The following is a 19,319-nucleotide window of genomic DNA, read 5'->3' on the forward strand; positions in this document are numbered from 1 at the left end:
GGAGAAAAAGCGGTAGATGACAGCTGTACATGAGTCAGACATTTGAATAAGAGATCACCTCCTCGGGCTCAAAAATATCAGGTGAGCCGGTACTAAGCGGCTCTCCAACGGCTGCACCCCAGGCTCCAATGAACTAAGGGCGCGCCACTATGACAACAACGGAAGAGCGTAAGAAGGGAGAACCCGTGTGAACAGTAGGTTCATTGTCCAAAGGTCTTGACACAGGAAGCCTAGAAAAGGAGATATAACAGAGCCACATTAATTAGCCCGTGGGTAAGTAATATTTCTATGACCATAGGATGTGAATATATATTCTCTTCTTTTCTAATCAATCCACAGATATGCACAGGAGGCTTAAATGCGGTTATAGAATGGAATGTAAAAGTTATTATCCATGACACAATAAAAGTAGCAGAAGTTGGAGGTCAAGAGGAAAAGGAAAGATGTAAGGACTGGTAGGGGGCACCAACAGGCTCACCTAATAAGGTACAGAGTCAAGAAGAGTTCTAGAAAACACACACAAACTTCTCATATATATGTACATATATACACATAAACAGATACAGCATAAATGCGTACACACACATGCTTATAATGTACAGAATGTAATATATAATATACAAATCTGACATTACAAACATAATGGGAGGAAGGAGATATAACCATTGAAGGTACTGTAAGTGAGCTGAATCCACATTCGTAACAGCAAAAATCATTAGCGAGTCCCTGAAATTTATAGATCAAGAAATAGCAATCCATTAAAACACAGGAGGCAGGGCGCCCGGGTGGCTCAGTTGGTTAAGTGACTGCCTTCGGCTAAGGTCATGATTCTGGAGTCCCTGGATCAACGCCAGTAGGGGGGGCGGGGGGGGCGGTGGTCCCTGCTCAGCAGGGAGCCTGCTTCTTCCTCTGACCGTCCTCACTTCATGTTCTTTCTCCCTCAAATAAATAAATAAAGTCTTTAAAAAAAAAAAAACAACCAGGAGGCAGCCCCTGGAAGCATCAAAAACACCAACTGTTGAACGTGGTTGCCTTTGTTCATCAGAAAAGTCCCCAGCACAGAATCCATTCTCCATGAAGAACTGTTGAATGAATGAATGAGTGGACAAAAGCAGAGTGAGAAGGGTAGGGTAAGAGCTACTGCTTACTATTGTTAGTCCTTCAGAACTACTTGATTTTTCCTCTAATAGTTGCAAACGTTACTTTTCTTCTGTGTGCATGGGGGCAGACGGGCTTGGTTCATTGTTGTTTTGGATTTGGGTTTTAGTTTAATTCCTCCACTATGAACCTGGTTCACAGGTTCTGGAGAGGTGACCTCCTTTGAATGGTGGAGATTCCCTGCATTAAAATGCAAAAAGCAGCAGTCAGTCTCAAAGCCTGGGCTAAGACCCCCAAATGCACCTGCCTCAGGAGGAAGGAGGCAGCCTATGGATGGAGGGCTGGAGCGTAAGCACCTGCAGAGATCAGAATGGCTTACCAAGTGCTGCAAGGGGACAGCAGTAACTTTTTGGTTAATAAACTACAGATTTAGGCAACGGAGTGAAAATTGCCATCTGTTCCACAATTACCAAGCACTCACTGTTTACTTTAAAATAAAAAAAGTGGGGGAAAGGAAGAAATTAAAAAAAAAAAAAAACTAGTATGGGGGAAGGAAGGAGTAATCTATGACCTTGCCAGTTTATTATGTTTAGTTAAAATACATGGGCTCTGTTTTCAAATTCTACTTCTGCCAAGCACTCAGCAGCATAGCCTCAGGCAAGCTGCTCACTTCCTCTCACTGACTTCTCCCTCATTTGTCAGATGGGGACACTGATGTCCATTTCGTGGTGTTACATGAGGATTAAATTAGATGATGCCTGTAAACATATGGCATGTAATGAAGACTTAAAATTCCCCTTCTCCCCCTTCTCCTTGCATGAACTCTGGAAGAATACATAGCTCTGCACCACAGAATATAAGTTTATTCACAGACACTTCCTAAAAGGATGGGACAAATGTTCCATGGCGATGTTTATTAAACTCAGATTCAAATTAACTTCAAAGCACGTGCAAAGCATTCATTAAATCCAAAAGATATTTTGATGTAAAATTTTTAAAACATCACAAAACATAAAGCTCAGTCACTAATTAGCTGAATGAAAAAAATTTTTAAAGGCTGCATCATTTATATTATACCTGATGCGAGAGGGGGCTAATTCAATCACTATTCACGCTATCGTTCACACAATGTGTTTATATTGAAGCAGGACCTCAGTACCCTTCCTATAAAAAGGAGATGAAATCACCGACCACAGAAGTACTCAGGAATGAGGAGTAATGGAGGTCAAGTGCCTGGTACCATGCCTTGCACAGGGCTGGCCCTCAACTCACGCTTACATATTATGCGGGTAATTTTCTCTTCCATGTGGGAAGGATTCCACTAGGATAACAAGGAGATCAGAATCACATTTTGCCCTCACTTAAAATGCTCAACCCAGGCAGCAGTCAGTGGGGGTGATAAAATTGCCTCATGGATCTTACCATGACTTTTGTCCAAAATGATCAGAGAGTACATTAAATCATTAGCAGAAACTTTGCTGCCTGCTGATTTTACAATGCAGGCAATGAAATTCATTGCAGAAGCAAAATAGGGCCAATAATATAATTACAGCGCTCTGCCTATGCAGTCAAGCTAATGCTATTATTTGACATTGCAAGGCTGTGTTTTTTCCCCAGAGTCTCGGTGCAGACAAGGTTCGCCCTAATTGGTTCCAAAGCACAACCTCCCCACTACAATCTTTCCTCAGGACCAGTAATGTTAATTTCCACACGACTGTAAATAGTATTTGCAAACAATACAAACATGGTAATAAGAGGCTAGGTGGGTAATTAATGTGGTTACAAAGTAGCTTATTTGCATTTTTATTTAAAAACGGCCTTCTTTAAAAAGCAGCTCAGATTTCTCTTTGCAAAAGGAGCCTTGGTTAAAGAGTACAACAGTAATTACTCTCTTTAGGGGTTCCTTTATATGTCCTTCAGGGAATTAGAATGAAAAGATAAGCAGAATTATAAAGGAAATCATGTAAAATATGAAATGTACTATAAACACTTAGTAGTGTATTTACCATAGCTAGGCCTACCTTTTTCATTAATGGAATATTTTAACCAGCTTATAATACATTCAAATTAATTGTAGGTATGGCTAAAAGGTACAATCATCTGGTTAAACTTTTTTTTAAGATAGAGTATTATAAGATTTTCTATGCCCTTACAATAAATGATCTTCTCCTGCCAAAAAGTGCTCTGAATAGGGCAAAGGTGACCATCTGAGATAAAACACAGATCTCTGCTCTTTGTCTAACAAAAGGAAACTGGAATGTTAGAATAATAGATACTTCTATCTTTTTTTGGTTCACGTCTTCCATTCCTGGGCACAAGACACAGGAAGTGAGGAAACAAATTCAAAAGCTGATCTGGGGGGCGCCCAGGTGGCTCAGTGGGTTAAAGCCTCTGCTTTCGGCTCCGATCGTGATCCCAGGGTCCTGGAATCGAGCCCCGCATCCGGCTCTCTGCTCAGCAGGGAGCCTGCTTCCTCCTCCTCTCTCTCTGCCTGCTTGTGATCTCTGTCAAATAAATAAATAAAATCTTTAAAAAAATAAAAAATAAAATAAAATAAAATAAATAAATAAATAAAACAAAAGCTGATCTGGAATGGAATTCAGTTTTTTTTCTCATATCATTCCCAACTGTAACATGTGGAAATTGCTAGAAGGTGGCCAGTGGTCACGACCATTCAGTAGCTGACATATCTGAATTCATTTGGAGGCCATTTAGTCATCCCCTACGAACCAGTGGGAGGGGAACCAGGAGCTGGGTCACAGAGATGATTAGTCACATCCCTTTTCCTCAAGGAGTTCAGGCATTCTTTGGTAAAACTGTGACATGGGGGAACCTGTCAGGCTTAATAAAGGGGTGAGTTCCAGTCAGTCTGCAGGCCCTGGGAAAAGTTTCACGTATGGCATAATGCTCAAGGAACAGAAAAAGGAACAGGGTCTGAACAACAGAAGGATGGAGCCCTGCAGGTGAACTGACGGCACATACCAAGGTACTGGGGCACAGAATAGCTTGATGGGTCTGCGGACCTGGGTTGGGGGAATATTCAGCAGTATCTTTAGTTAACAGAAAGCAGAAAAAGCTCTAAGTGCAGATGTCAGCCAGGTAACAACCCCAATTCACTTATTCCGTCAACAAATTTTATTAAATAGGGCCTGCAATTTGCAAAAATTTGTCCTCCATGCAAACGCACGTTCTACTGGGGAGAGGCAATCAAGAACCAATAAATATGACACATGACAAGATTACATAAAATATTAGCACACTGTAAGTCCCAAGAATGAAAGAGAAGGGAGTCTAAGAGGCTCAGGAGTGAGGGTAGAACCAGGCAGAAGCAGCACTCACGGAGTAGCAGAGTGGGGGCTGGAGGGAGGGCCTCCCTGCCAGAGCCGCTATTCAGTCCCAGCTAATTCTTGCCATGTCTTCCAGCATTTTTAAGAGAAGCCAGAATTTTGGATTCTTAAGTGATACCTTACTTTTTTGTTTTTAATTAAAACACAAACATGTCACCCAGGAAGCAGCTATAGTAAACCCATCTGCAGAAGATCAAGGTCACAAAGCTCCTGGACTTAAAAGGGGCAGCAGGTTGGTTTTCAAAAGTAAATCTTAAAAAGGTGCATCTTCACTCTCACTGGACCCTCCAAAAATTACGACAACAAAATAAAACAAATTATTTTTAGCTAAGACTGCCCCCCTCTTCATTTAAGCAACTGTATTCACGCAAATCCCCTGTGATATTGCCATTACTTCATGCCCAGCTCTTGGCATCCTCCAAACACTGGTGTTTTTCACAGGACGCATCATGGTGCTGCAGCCACAGAAGACCACCACTTGGGGTTGTTTTGAAAATAGTCACCAGGTGAAATTTATTTATACTTTAGACTGAATTCAGAGGCTGCAATGATGTTTTAAATATGATTTCAAAATACCTGAGAAAAGCAGAAAGCAATGAAGTGGAAGAGAAGGATAATAAGTTTATGACATCCAAGTAAATACATCCAGAAAACTGGGTCATTTATACCAGAACTGCAATCTTTTCTGTTAAAATATGCAAACGACAGTATGAAAAATGGTTTGTGATTTTAAAGAAATATAGCACTACAAACGTCAGTGTGAGGGAACTCAATAACACTTAATGAAACTTTGGACTTCAAATTAATTACTGATTGACTAAGGCATCTAGAGGGAAAACAGCCGCGATGAGGGAAGTCTGGGAAAGGCCGTAAATTTGGATGCTTCTTTCAAGGACTATGAGCTGATATTTCCTACTTAGGCCTTTATTGCTAGGTTAATGGGATGCTGGTTACTGCAAAGACCACTGGTTTCATTCTCAGAAACAAGACTGGTCAATATTTTCCTTACTCTTTCAGATCTTCCTTCCTCCCTCCCTTCCTTCCTTCCGTCCTTTGGCATGTGTGCATTTAAGTTGTAACTGCTAAAGAGTTTAAAGTGAAAGGATAATCAACTTGGTGAAGCAGTATTTTAGGAAAGATAAATGGTACCAGTGTTAGGAAAATCGTATTTGGTGTACTGTATTTTGGATTCACAATTAGTGCTCCCTCCTTGCCTTTGCTATGCTTTCTTGAGGGTGTAATACACCTTCTAGCCCCACGGATGTCGATCTCAGCCATGAGACTTGATGCGGCTACTAGAACATGAAGCAGACATAAGCTACGTCAGGGTCTAAGCAAAAGTCCCTTTAGTTTTGCCCTCTGTTGTGAGGACAGCATGGCCCTACTGACTTCTCCTGCAAGCTAGGTCCTGGAATGAGAAGTTGTGAGAAACACCCCAGGGAAGCCCAGCTAAGACAGCAGAATCACAGCCAACCTCAGCCCTCATGTGTCATGAGCAAAGAAATACACATTTGTTTTCGTCAGACCCTTGAAAATTTTGGAATTGCTTGTTACAGCAGCAAAGGCTGACTCAGACACTATCCTTGCCAATTAGATTTCTACCACAAGATTCAAATCATACTGGTGTATTTTATATAAGTCACAGAATTCATCATATTCAACTATAGCAGCACTAGGGCCATAATAAATTCTCATCTAATGGATAACAGTTTTTTTTTTTATAGTTATTGCCACAACATGGGCAAGGAAAAGAACATTTTGACCACTATCAATAACAAGAGCTTTAGAGTAACAAATGGTCACTGGTTGAAAACAACAAGAGGCCACGGTACCCTGGGATTGAGCCCCACATCAGGCTCCCTGCTCTGAGGGGAGCCTGATTCTCCCTTTCCCTCTGTCTGCTGCTCCCCCTGCTTATGCTCTTTGTCAAAAAAATAAAATCTTTAAAAAGAAAAAAGCAAAAGACCAGTAATATTACGAAGTGTTTACTATGTGCCACATACTGTTCTAAGTTGTTATGAATACCCACTATTTTCTCACAAAAACCCAGGGACATGGGACTTATTTTTATTACCCTTTTATGTATTTTTTAAAGATTTTATTTATTTACCAGAGAGAGAGAGAGAACGAAAAAGGGAGGGAGAGAGAGCCCAAGAGTACAAACAGAGGGCACAGCAGGCAGAGGGAGAAGCAGGTTCCCTGCTGAGTAAAGAGCCCAAAGCAGAACTCGATCCCAGACCCTGGGATCATGACCTGAGCCGAAGGCAGATGCCTAAGCAGCTGAGCCACCCAGCTGTCCCTTATTCTCCTTCTCCATACGAAGAAACAAAAACAGGTTAACTAAAGTGCCCTACAGGACAAATAGACAGCCTCATCTTTGTTATCCTCCCTATAAGTGTGGGCTATTCCTTACCAAATTGGTGTTCTATGTATCCTACTTTCGATACAACCAAAGCGAATTAATTAAAAATATTCCAAGCACAAGCATTCCATCATTTCCCAGCTATGTTGTTCCTATGGTCAAATATCCTGGAAATTCTGAGAAGCAATCCGGTCCTTATTCCAATTCATTTTTTCACACAGCTGCACTTTCTAGTCTTCCCTGTACTACTCTGAAATGCCACCCTCAAATCCGGCCTCAGATAGGCGTCCCTTCCAAGGATCAAGAACCCGCCTTGCTGTAATCCCCATCCACAACCTGCCCCATGTAGGAAATCCGTGTTAATTCCACCAAACTGTAGCTATAAAAACAGCAATCATGTACAGGAGAAAAAAAGAGAGACTGAAAGGAATAAAATGGAATGAACATATTTATGTGGGATATTATATGTAATGTGTAAAAAACAGATTTCCGAGGTTTCTAAAATGGAAATTTCTAAAATATTGAGACCATCTGATATATTTTTGGAGCATTTTGTTCAAAGCTCAAATACATATATTAGAAACTCATTATTCTGCTATTTTCGATTGGAAGGAGAATATTTTTCTACATTCCCTACCTGTGACCAGAAGAAGATCACCCAAGCTAGTGAATTCAATTCACCTTTCCTAAGGTGCCATGTGGCTGGTGGCACTAGTCTTGATGGGATGACCCTGTGGTCCAGCAGCACGATCTCATCCCATCTAGTCCTCACCACAGGGGTTCAGAAGGGAGCACATAAAATATATTTTATTCCAATTTCATCTTTTAAAAGGGAGTAGAAAAGGAAACAAGTAAGCCTGAAGCTGGTATTCATCGTTAGTGTTCGGACATTTAAGACCAGAGGCTCTAGACAAAAGTGAAGGCCTTGAGGAAGTCATGTGATTATCAGATTCCTGATGGCCTGGGTTCCAAGTCAATACCAAGTGGAGTTTGGAGGGCCAACACAGAAGGAACTGAAGTATATGAACCTGTGACGGGGAAGGCACTGTGTCCAGAATGCCCCATCGTTAGCACAGCCACTTCACGACCCATGAAGTACACAGTGCCATCTCAGGAATGAATTATCTGGCTCAGGTTGGGCATCCACTCAGAAGCTGAGATGGGATTCAAACCAAGTGATTGTGACCCAAATTCAATATGCTTTCCCCATGTAGTACCAGTGTGATCACAGGCAGCCACCAAAAAGATGCAGGACCCGAGCCGAATCACTCTAAATGGGGCCCAAATCCACCTCCTACTATATTTGTAGAACAGAATTGACTGGAACAGACATGAGCTACAGCCTTGCGAGGTTGACAGGGGGAGAAACTGAGAGTTAGAGACCTGCTATGCAGTCCCTGGATGGCAGAAAGTGACCAGGTGGACCAGATAGGAGTGATCTGGTTGCAAGTGATAGAAACCCAGCCAACACTAGCTCACACACAAAGGGGGCTTATCAGCTCCAGAAAGACAAGGCCAGGGGTGAAGCAGACAAAGGTCCTCTTTTGTTCTCTTCCACTTCTCCTTGCCTTCGCCCTTCTTACTCTGCCTCCTCGTGGCAGGAAAAATGGCTGCTAGAGGCCCACAGGAACATCCTTCTAGCTCCCAGTGCCTCAGAGAAGACCCCATCTTCTCCACTGACTACTGACTGGTCTGGTTAAGCCAAGTGCCCATCCTGACACAAACTACTTTGGTGTGATGTACCATAACCGGCCCAAACTAGTTCGTGCAAAACGTTACCAACAGCTTTATTTCCACAGTCCCCCAGGGAGCTGCTGCTAATGTGGTGGGAGGAGGTGTGGGACAAGACCACAGCTGCCGCAGTGGGGAAGCCATGGCCGCAGAGGGCGCTGCTGCAGAGAGGTAAGAGGGTTTGTTATTATGTCAGCCACTGGTTTTCCCACTAACTCCTCGATCCCTTCTCTTTCTCAAAAAGTACACTTAAGGGCTGTCGTCCTATTTTACATGCTCTGTGTATGGCTCTACTTCTGACCCTCTTCACAAGGCTGTGAAAATGGACAAATGAGCAGCACTGTAGCAGTGACACACACATTTTCATCATGAACTTGCACGGTCGGAGAAGAGGACGGAGACGGGGGACCCTCTGCGCGGCATCATCAGAAGAGCAAAAGTGTCGATGACTACCGGTAAGCAGGGGTGAAGAGCAAAACCACGGTGGCTGGGCTACCAGAGGCGGGGATTCCCGGGAGGCCCCGCAGCACACTTTTGCTGAAGCCCTAAAGATCTTTCCCAAGAACGTGTCACAACTTGCCTCTAGAATCTACCAAATCCTGGCCTAAGAACCCAAGCTCCTTCCTGTTCCTGGCATAACTCAGCCCCAAACCTGCCTCCTGCAACTCCGTCCTGCAGATGAGCTGCTCCCTCTCAGCCACAACTTGAATCCAATGCAAACCTTAACAGCGCTATCAGGAACTCTGGTGCCGACCTCACCTCTGCCTGCCCCTCCAAATTCTTCCCGCCCCCTCACCCTGCTCTCCTTCTCTGACACTCCCCACCTTCCTCCCATCCCTCCAAAGTAGTTTTATAGCAGGATCTAATCTAATCTTCATGGTTAGCCAAGCATGGAATCAAAACAGAAGATGTGCCACACTTCATCAAATGTAGGTTCCATTTTCTCCAATGGCCCCAAGAAAAATAATTTACATGATTTCAAAAGACATGCTTCCCCCCACATACACACACACACACCAACACACCCACACACACACCAACACACCCATTATCCGTTAGGGATTTTAAGATCTATAGATCTTTTGGTACCCTTCTGTAAGCCAATAACCTTTCAGCCTGGACAGTATCATAATGGGCTGTAGTTTACTGCCCTCTCTATAAAGTATTACTGTTAATGTTTTCTAAATGTAGCTCCTCAAAACTTCCAAATAATACTCCTGCTACTCTGGGATTTTTCAAATATGACCCTATTACTCCAATCTGTAGTCTGAAAACCTTATTTTTCCCAACTGAGGCAAGCAAACTAGTCTTCGATGTTTGGATGAAAGCTCTTCTCACCACTTTGGTTACTTTAGCAATACCGATTTAACATTCATTGACAAGTAATAAATTCCATGGAAAACAGCTAGTTGGAAAACCATAGAAAGTACCTTTTAATCAACCGAATAAGAAACTAAACACTCCCAAGTTCTCATAACACTGGTGAGGAATTACAATGAATGAAGAGATGTTATATTTATTAAACTCTTGGAATGTATCCATAATGCTTAATGGAATGGAAGCCCTAGGAGGTCTGAAATGCCCAGGAAACACCCATCCCTGAAACCCACTCGCATCCACCAAAGAAGCTATTCAAGTGTAATCATTCACGTCATACAAAAATGAAGACCTCGATGGAAAAAAAAGAAATCAGAAGGGAAATAACAAAAATTCATCTAGCTTCTGTACACTAGTTTATTCATCTTCTGATTTGGTTCTATATTACCTATTAGGGTTTTTAGAGTTTCCTTCAATCTCCAAGAAGAAAGTGAGTGAGGCTGCAGAATTCCAGTGCATTCATTCATTCACTCACTCATTCAGTAAACAGGTGAAAGGACGTGAAATGCAAACATTCACTGAATACCCATACATGGCAGGTCCCACGCTTCGAGGCTTTCCAGAGTTTTATTATAACTACACAACAATCATGTGGACAAAAATGCAGCTTACTGAACGTCACCAGTGTGCCTCATACTACACCAAATACTGGATGTCCATGTACCAACACAACAAATCATATGATAAACATCACTATAAGTCTCTTTAATTCACACATGTAGAGACTGAGGCTCAAGGAAATTAGATGTCTTGTCCATCATCACGGGACTCTCATGGCCACTAAGTGTATGTCTAAAACTACTTTTCATCAGTCTAAGATTTCCAAAGTCACTACAGATCCTAAAGTGGAAAACAAACACTGCAAATCAGATTCCATCCTTCGGCAGGGTGGGAAAACATACTCCTGGATCAATCACATATAAAACACGCCATGCTGACGTATCACCCACAGAACTGGTGGACATAATGCTCCTGCTTTGTTCGGGCAAAGTGAAACCAAGGAATACTGTGTCTGCAGCTGGACAATATGTTTAAAAATGATGTGGGAAAATGGAAAGGGACATAGAGGAGATTTATGTAGGGCTCTGGTCCCTGGGTTTTTGAACCCGGAGAAAACACAGAGAGGTGCTTCTCAATGGCCTCCTAGCTTGGTAAAAATTAGGAAGCACTGTCCTCCACCTTAACAAGAAATAGATATAGACCTAACACACAAATACCCATATCAAGAAAGCCTACTTTAAATAGCCATAGGAACAAAAACCTAGTCAACCTTTTCATTTAAAAAGGTTTCCCAAAATATTGAAAAAGAAAGCCAAAGTTGGTAGCATCACAATTCCGGACTTCAAGCTCTATTAGAAAGCTGTCATCATCAAGACTGCATGGTACTGGCACAAAAACAGACACATAGATCAATGGAACAGAATAGAGAGCCCAGAAATAGACCCTCAACTCTATGGTCAACTAATCTTCGACAAAGCAGGAAAGAATGTCCAATGGAAAAAAGACAGCCTCTTCAATAAATGGTGTTGGGAAAATTGGACAGCCACATGCAGAAAAATGAACTTGGACCATTTCCTTACACCACACACGAAAATAGACTCAAAATGGATGAAGGACCTCAATGTGAGAAAGGAATCCATCAAAATCCTTGAGGAGAACACAGGCAGCAACCTCTTCGACCTCAGCCGCAGCAACATCTTCCTAGGAACATCACCAAAGGCAAGGGAAGGAAGGGCAAAAATGAACTATTGGGATTTCATCAAGATCAAAAGCTTTTGCACAGCCAAGGAAACAGTTAACAAAACTAAAAGACAACGGACAGAATGGGAGAAGTTATTTGCAAAAGACATATCAGATAAAGGGCTAGTGTCCAAGATCTATAAAGAACTTAGCAAACTCAACACCCAAAGAACAAATAATCCGATCAAGAAATGGGCAGAAGACATGAACAGACATTTCTGCAAAGACATCCAGATGGCCAACAGACACATGAAAAAGTGCTCCATATCACTCGCGATCAGGGAAATACAAATCCAAACCACAATGAGATATCACCTCACACCAGCCAGAATGGCTAAAATTAACAAGTCAGGAAATGACAGATGCTGGCGAGGATGCGGAGAAAGGGGAACCCTCCTACACTGTTGGTGGGAATGCAAGCTGGTGCAACCACTCTGGAAAACAGCATGGAGGTTCCTCAAAATGTTGAAAATAGAACTACCCTATGACTCAGCAATTGCACTGCTGGGTATTTACCCTAAAGATACAAACGTAGTGATCCGAAGGGGCACGTGCACCTGAATGTTTATAGCAGCAATGTCCACAATAGCCAAACTATGGAAAGAACCTAGATGTCCATCAACAGACGAATGGATAAAGAAGATGTGGTATATATACACAATGGAATACTATGCAGCCATCAAAAGAAATGAAATCTTGCCATTTGCGACGACGTGGATGGAACTAAAGGGTATCATGCTTAGCGAAATAAGTCAATCGGAGAAAGACAACTATCATATGATCTCCTGATATGAGGGAGAGGAGATGCAACATGGGGGGTTAAGGGGGTAGGAGAAGAGTAAATGAAACAAAATGGGATTGGGAGGGAGACAAACCATAGTGACTCTTAATCTCACAAAACAAACTGAGGGTTGCTGGGGGGAGGGGGGTTGGGAGACGGTGGTGGGGTTATGGACATTGGGGAGGGTATGTGCTATGGTGAGTGCTGTGAAGTGTGTAAACCTGGAGATTCACAGACCTGTACCCCTGGGGATAAAAATATATTATATGTTTATAAAAAATAATAAAATAATAAAAAACAAACAAACAAACAAAAAACAAAAACAAAAAAGTTTCCCAACACACAGACACACACACACACACACACACACAGCTATTTCCAAAGTTTTCTACTGTAATTTCTGAGGCTCTACGAAAAAAAAAAAAAAATCAAAACAAAAAGCAACACTGTAATTGTGGGAGTTAGATCCAGTGCAAAATTCACAGAACACCTGGCTTGGCTACATCACACAAAATGCCTGTTGAGGGGAATGGTGTTCCTTTCTCCTTGAAAACTTGGAGGAATGTAAGCACCCTGGCTAAGGCTCAGTAAAGGAGGGCCAAGAGACGTTAAGTGCTGAGGCCTGGCAGAGAGAGCTGGGGGTATTCTCCTGTCTTCCGCAGGTCAAGGCACCAATTCTATGATGACGTGTCTCACCTTCTGGTAAAAGTAGTTCTCCAAAGACCACGGGTTCCCTGAGAGCAGGTTTTTCTTCGTTGTGTCTGCCCAGGACCTCCTGTAAAGCTTGGCATAACTCGGCTATGTGCTAAGGATGGAATAAGCAGACAAATGAACAGACCTAGGGGCCAAGAACATCTTTTTTGCTACTAAACTACCTAGAAGTTTTACCCTCAGTAACAGCCCTGGTTAAGAAGTAACTCAAAGAATAAAAATGAAAGGTGCTTCCTTGCAGTGATAGAATAGTTTGGTATCCTAATAGTGAGTGGTGGGTACACAAATATGAATGTATGATTATATGTGTGGGATAACATTTCATAGAACTACAGATACACACACAAATGAGGACATGCCGGAATGAAATCTGTTTCTGGCACTGTACCAATGTGGGTTTGCCGGATGGGATTATGGCACCAGGGCTGGATCAGATGTTATTATTTGGGGAAGCTGGGTGAGGGATAACCAGAAACTCTTGGTACTAGTCTTTGCAACTTTCTGACAGCCCAAAATTATTTTGAATTAAAAGGGTTTTTTAAAAAACTAAATCTAGTAGAAAATGCCAACAGGTCAAAGGATATAAACTGCCAGATTAAAGTGAGTTCTAGCAATTAGTGATCTGAGAGTAAGATCCTACTTCGTTTTTCTCCCTCATGCTTGCCCTTTAGATCAGTGCTCTTCAGTAGAAATAGTGCAGGCCCCATATGTAATTTAAATTTTCTAGAAGCCATATCCCAAAAAAGGTAAAAAGAAACAGATGAAATTAACTCTTATTTAACCTCATATATCTAAAATATCATTTCAGCATGAAAGCAATATAAAAAATGCTAATATTCTACATTTTTTACACTAAGTCTTCAAAATCTGATAGGTATTTTATTTTATACTTACAAATCATTTCAATCTGTGCCAGGCACTCAACTGCCACATGGGCCCAGTGGCTACCATAGGGGACAGCTCGGCTCTCGATACCACCTTTATGTTGCCGTTAAAAGTCACCTGGGCCGTTTTCAGGGCACCTGTGTTCAGTCCGCTGAGCATCTGACTCTTGGTTTTGCCTCATGGCGTGACCTCAGGGTCCTGAGATAGAGCCCCATGCCAGGCTCCATGCTTGGCACAGAGTCTGCTTGAGTTTCTCTCTTCCCCTATCACTCCTCCATCGCCCATCTCTCTCTCTCTCAAAGATAAACAAATAAATCTTTAAAAAATAAAAATAAAACTCACTTGGACTGTTTTCATAATTAAAGCTTTTTATTTCCTTTAAACGAATGGTTACCACCAGCAATCTGTGGCCTACTTAGCGATGTCAGGATACACCACTGGAGGGCGATGAGATCTTGAAGGAGCTTGGTCTACTGATGAGCTTTCAGACAGGAGGCTATTAAGAACGAATGGGAGGGAGGGAGGTAGGGAAGGGGAGAAAGGGGAAGAAAGCCAAAATCACAGCTCAACTTGAAAAAGTTTTGTGGCCTTGAAATTTTTTTCTGGGAATATTTGTGGATCCTTCTTATCCAGATCATCATGAAATGAAGATGGAGTCTCACCAATTTTAAGGAGTTTGGGTACAGTCAGCAGGAGGGTCTTTGATGCCTTGCCTGTCCCCTTCGGGTTCAAAGTCATCTCAGACATGGAAGATCAGTGCCGTAACTAGAGACAGGCTTGAAGTAACCACAGAAGGGAGTGTGGAGGGCAGCCCTCCGACGCTGCAGCTCTCCACCTCCTTCCGCAGGGTGGTGGACGCACCCCTCCTGCACCTGAAGCTGGAATGGGAGCCTGTGTGACAGCGTTGCGTCCGAGCAGAAGCACGCCGTGCGGTGCGCGGGGACAGCATGCCTTTCTCCTCCTCTGTCACAGCACCCAGCAGCGTGGGCTGCTCTGCCGGTCCTCGGGGCCAAGTGAGCTCCCCTGTTAGACACAGCTACCCCAGCAGCTCATGATGGAAACGGAGCTGGAGCAGGACATAAACCTTTGTTCTTTTAAGTCCCAGAGATTTCGAGGTTGTTTGTTATTATAGCATCGCTGGGCCTGTCCTAACACAGAACTCGGTTGTTGACTCCGTACATGGGACATCAACGATTCAATCCCGGGTGTCTCCACGAATATCGGGGCTTATCGCATCTGCTATAACCCAGGCTCGCTTTTACAGTGGTTTCATTACCAACCATAAAAACTGTAACAGTGGAACTGTATAAACAAACCGAACAGTGTTTTTACTGTAAAACATGAATGTAATATAAATATTTGTCTTTGCCTTCTCTCCGCATCTGTAATGAGAGCAGAAAATTCATGCCATATGTTTATAGCATGAAGAAGGGAAAAAAGAGATCCCAGTGATTCATCATGGGGTACTGGCTGAGCTGTTTAATATTTGTAACTCATCCATTTTCTTTCAGATATAAATCCTCCACAAATCATAAAACCCTGATGACTGTAAGTGACCAAATTCATGACTATTTCTACAAGAGGGCCCTTGCTGGAGAGAAGGTGACCGTGGTAGTATGAGGTCAGTTTCTGTGACAAGATGAGGAACGATGAGGTGAGTCACTGCATTAGACCGTGGCCTCTCCCAGCCGGCCTCGACGAAATCGGAACATGAAACCACTTCTCTGAAGACTTCAAAAGACCGATCTTACCACCAGCTGGAAGGGCATCTGAACATTTGGGGTCCTGGCAGCTCCTCCTCCTCTCAATCCTCACAGGGAGAGGCGCTGGGCATGGGAAGTGGCTTCTGCTGCCTGGAGGACCTTATGACCTCAGGGGAGGAGGCGTTCCCACGAGCAGCGGGGGATGTTTTATTTCAGAGCCGTGATAGTGTTCTTGATGTCAAGCCGTGGAAGCCTGCCCTAAGCGTCTGGGCAGCCTTTTAGAATACAAGCTGAGAAGCCCCGAGAATGATTCCATTTTCTCCCAGCTGGCTGAGGGATCAGAGGTTTCTGGAAACTGTCACTGTCCTACAAAATCCAGTGCCACAGAGGGGAAGCTTTGTTGAGCACAAAGCAAACCTAGCCCGGCAGGCTCTGTCTGGCACTCGGGAGGCCAGCCCCACGTGGGCGCAAGAGGTGCTGGCGGAAAGAGGGGAAGGTAGGAACGCCGCAATGGGTTAGAACCCAAAGCATGCAACGCATGGGGAGGTAACATTCAGAAGCTGTCCACACGGCGAGCAGCGCTAAGCACATGTTACTGAGCATGGGCGGGGAGCCGGGCACTCTTCTCTACTCCTTACAAGCCCCCTAGCACTCAGGGACGCAGGATCCCATTTCCACAGTTAAATCAAGAGGTACACGGAGGAGCGTCCTGACTGAGATCACACGCTACCAGGGAACAACAGCTAGGATTCCTACCTAAGCTGGGATGATTCCAAAATCTGTGCTTGTAACCCACTAACTGGATGGCTAGAATCAAAGAAAAACCTTCATACTTCTAACCGACCAGTCCTACACCATCCAAAAGTGATGAGAAACCCAGGCCTTGAGTCTGCTCCTGCCCACGTGCCAACTGAGCTCACACCATACACCGAGTCTGGCTCTCCTCCCCGGCAGCCCCCAGACACACACACACACCTACCAAAGCCTGTATGTTGTTGTTGTTGTTGCTAATTTACATGTCTGTAGACACACCTATACTCCCTGAGGGCAAGGACGATGTCTTCTGTGTCTACACACACTCAGAGTCTAGTGGGACGCCTGGCATGTGTGCTGCTGAGTAGGGAGACCACCGGCCTACAAGCAGTGCGCAGCCAAAGCAGGGACCATCCGCTTCCTGGAGTCAGAAGCCTTTGCTTCCTTAGTCTCCGCCACATCACTAAAGCTTGAAGGCGGCACCTGACTCGGAGGGAGAGCGGTCGGCGGATCGGGGAAGCTTTGTGGGAAGGACAGCCGTGGGAGGGGCCTCGCAGGATGTGGAGGTACTGGCCAGGCGGACAAGCTTAGCCGAGGTCCTTCCAGGCACAGGAAAACACTCCAGGCTGAGCAGAGACCCTGGGGGGTTTGGGACGAATGGCGAGTCTGAGACAGTGAGACGAGGAAGAGAATGGAAAGAGATGAACCTGGACAGGCAGCCCAGGCCATACCTCACAGGAGCCCCAAACAATCTTTCTTATCCCTGCTAACACTTGGAGAGCACACACGAGGCACGCAGGTTCCTTGCAGGGACCCAGGCCGACTGGTTCGTAAACCCCAGAAAGAGTATTTGAACTCAGGCAGCCTGGATCCCAAGTCTGTTGCTTATGCCCACGTAACGTATCTTACAGATCGATCCTTTCAGACAGATGAAGTCAGTGAGTTTCGGGAGCCCGTCCAAGCAGGGGCCCAGGAGCCGAACAGGGATGCACGATGCAAAAGGAAACCTTTCCAGCATCCGTCATGCTGAGCAGGTGAGCGATCTACTCCTCTTCAATAAAGTCTTTATATACACACAGTTTGTCCACTTATAAATTTAAAATATATACTATCTTTTTAAGAAATCTATATTTAATTATACAGCATCAGTGAAACTTCACTTGGAGAGTGAAAATCTAACATAAATGAATGCATCCAATAGAAAAAGCTATAATTTAAAATAAATTACTGGGGAGGGGGGTTGGGAGAGGGGGGTGGGGTTATGGACATTGGGAGGGTATGTGCTATGGTGAGTGCTGTGAAGTGTGTAAACCTGGCAATTCACAGACCTGTACCCCTGGGGATAAAAACACATTATATGTTTATAAAAAATAAAAAAGAAAAAAAGAAAGTAAAAATAAAATAAAATAAAAAATAAAATAAGTTACTGTATTGGTCAGAAAAAGAAATTTACTCTCTTCATACAAAAAAAAAAAATTTGCTATCTGGTACTAGGTAGCCCCATGCAATTAGAAAGTGGCGTCAACAGCAAAGAACCAAATAACCACCCTAAATTCCTCCTGTCCCAGAGCAGTTCCACTGTCGAGCCCAACCAGGAAGTGTGTGCAGCGGAGCTGGCCTGAGCTTCATTAAGGCTTAAAGTCAATTAAGCCACGGATTGGAACAATCATTCCTCCTTTGCAAAGTATTGATATTTTTTTCTAGGCCGCTTTAGGGCTTTTCCAGCACTCACCCGGAGATTTATGTTAGACAATTTCTTTCTGATTAAAACAAATCATAGCTCAACAATTCTAATTTCCTCCTTTCTAGGCAAGAAATGATCAGAGAATGCTGAAAACAGTGATCAAACCCATCTTGCAGAGACTGGCACTAAGAAACTCCACACACTCCCGAGAGGCGTTCTCTCTCCCTCCCTCCCTCCCTCTCGCCCTCTCTCTCTCTCTCCCTCTTCCTCCCTCCATCTCTCTCCATCTCTCTTCGTGCCTTAATTTCTGTCCCTCCTCTCAGTGCCCATCTCCTGGTGCCTGTGTCTGTCTTTCTCCCTATGTCCATATGTCTCCATATGTTTCCCAACCCCCTGATGTCTCTGTCTCTCCATCTCTCTCTGCTTCATTCTCTTTCGGTATACGTTTGTTTACCTTGGCAGGCTTCTGGACGATTACTTATTAACTGAAAGGGAAAGGGACATTAGAAGCAAAGCCAAACCAAGCTGGTATTCTGACCTGAGTAATAGGAAATGAGAAGGTTCCTATGTTCACCTCCAAAAGCCCAGCATCATCAGAGGCCTTCTCATTTGTAAGCAGTTACTGGTTTCTGATCAGCCTTCTCTTTCTCGATCCCACACACTCTCGAGGAGGGAACAGAAGTCTCCTCGATCCATGCACTGGATTTTCACACAGTGCCCACTACCCTCAGAGCTGACCTCTCTATGTCAATGATCCATTCTCCTATGCTTCAAAATCGACTTGATTTAGGAGCTGGTCCTCAGTGCAGCCAACTCCCACTGCTCCAGAACAGCTGGAGAAGCTGGGTTAACCAGCTTTCCCCGATTTCCCAAATTGGGATCTGTGAATTTCAAAGAACTGGAATTGCAATATGCTTAACACCACGTCCCATAAACAATTGAGTCCTTCTTTAACTAGCTAGAAGGCAGCTGAAAAACTGAGGGCACCACAGTAACATCAAAGTGAAAATCAATTTGCACAGCTCAGTATTTTAGAAAAATGATCTGGTTGCACCTTCTGCTGGTCTAGTCTCCAAAAATAAAGCAACCAAACCATCCCTCCCCACAGTGATGGGATGCCGCTGCTTGGGTTATAACCAGCAAGGCC

General features: G+C 43.7%; 1 protein-coding gene across 9 annotated transcripts in view; it reads right to left on the reverse strand.

Annotated features, from left to right (window-relative positions):
- The window catches only part of WWOX (WW domain containing oxidoreductase), a 941,544-nt gene that overhangs the window by 851,719 nt on the left and 70,506 nt on the right, over positions 1 to 19,319 (reverse strand). The window contains exon 6 of one of the 9 annotated variants that reach the window (XM_032853921.1): positions 4,988 to 5,021. The exons of the other annotated variants lie outside the window; for them this stretch is intronic. Within the exon in view, the coding sequence (XP_032709812.1) occupies positions 5,013 to 5,021 (9 nt within the window). The 3' untranslated portion in view covers positions 4,988 to 5,012. Of the gene's footprint in view, positions 1 to 4,987; positions 5,022 to 19,319 lie in introns of those variants that run through there. 9 annotated transcript variants of the gene reach the window in all.

This window comes from Lontra canadensis, unplaced genomic scaffold (assembly GCF_010015895.1).
Source record: "Lontra canadensis isolate GAN:19392208 unplaced genomic scaffold, GSC_riverotter_1.0 scaffold8, whole genome shotgun sequence".
Lineage (NCBI taxonomy): Eukaryota > Metazoa > Chordata > Mammalia > Carnivora > Mustelidae > Lontra > Lontra canadensis.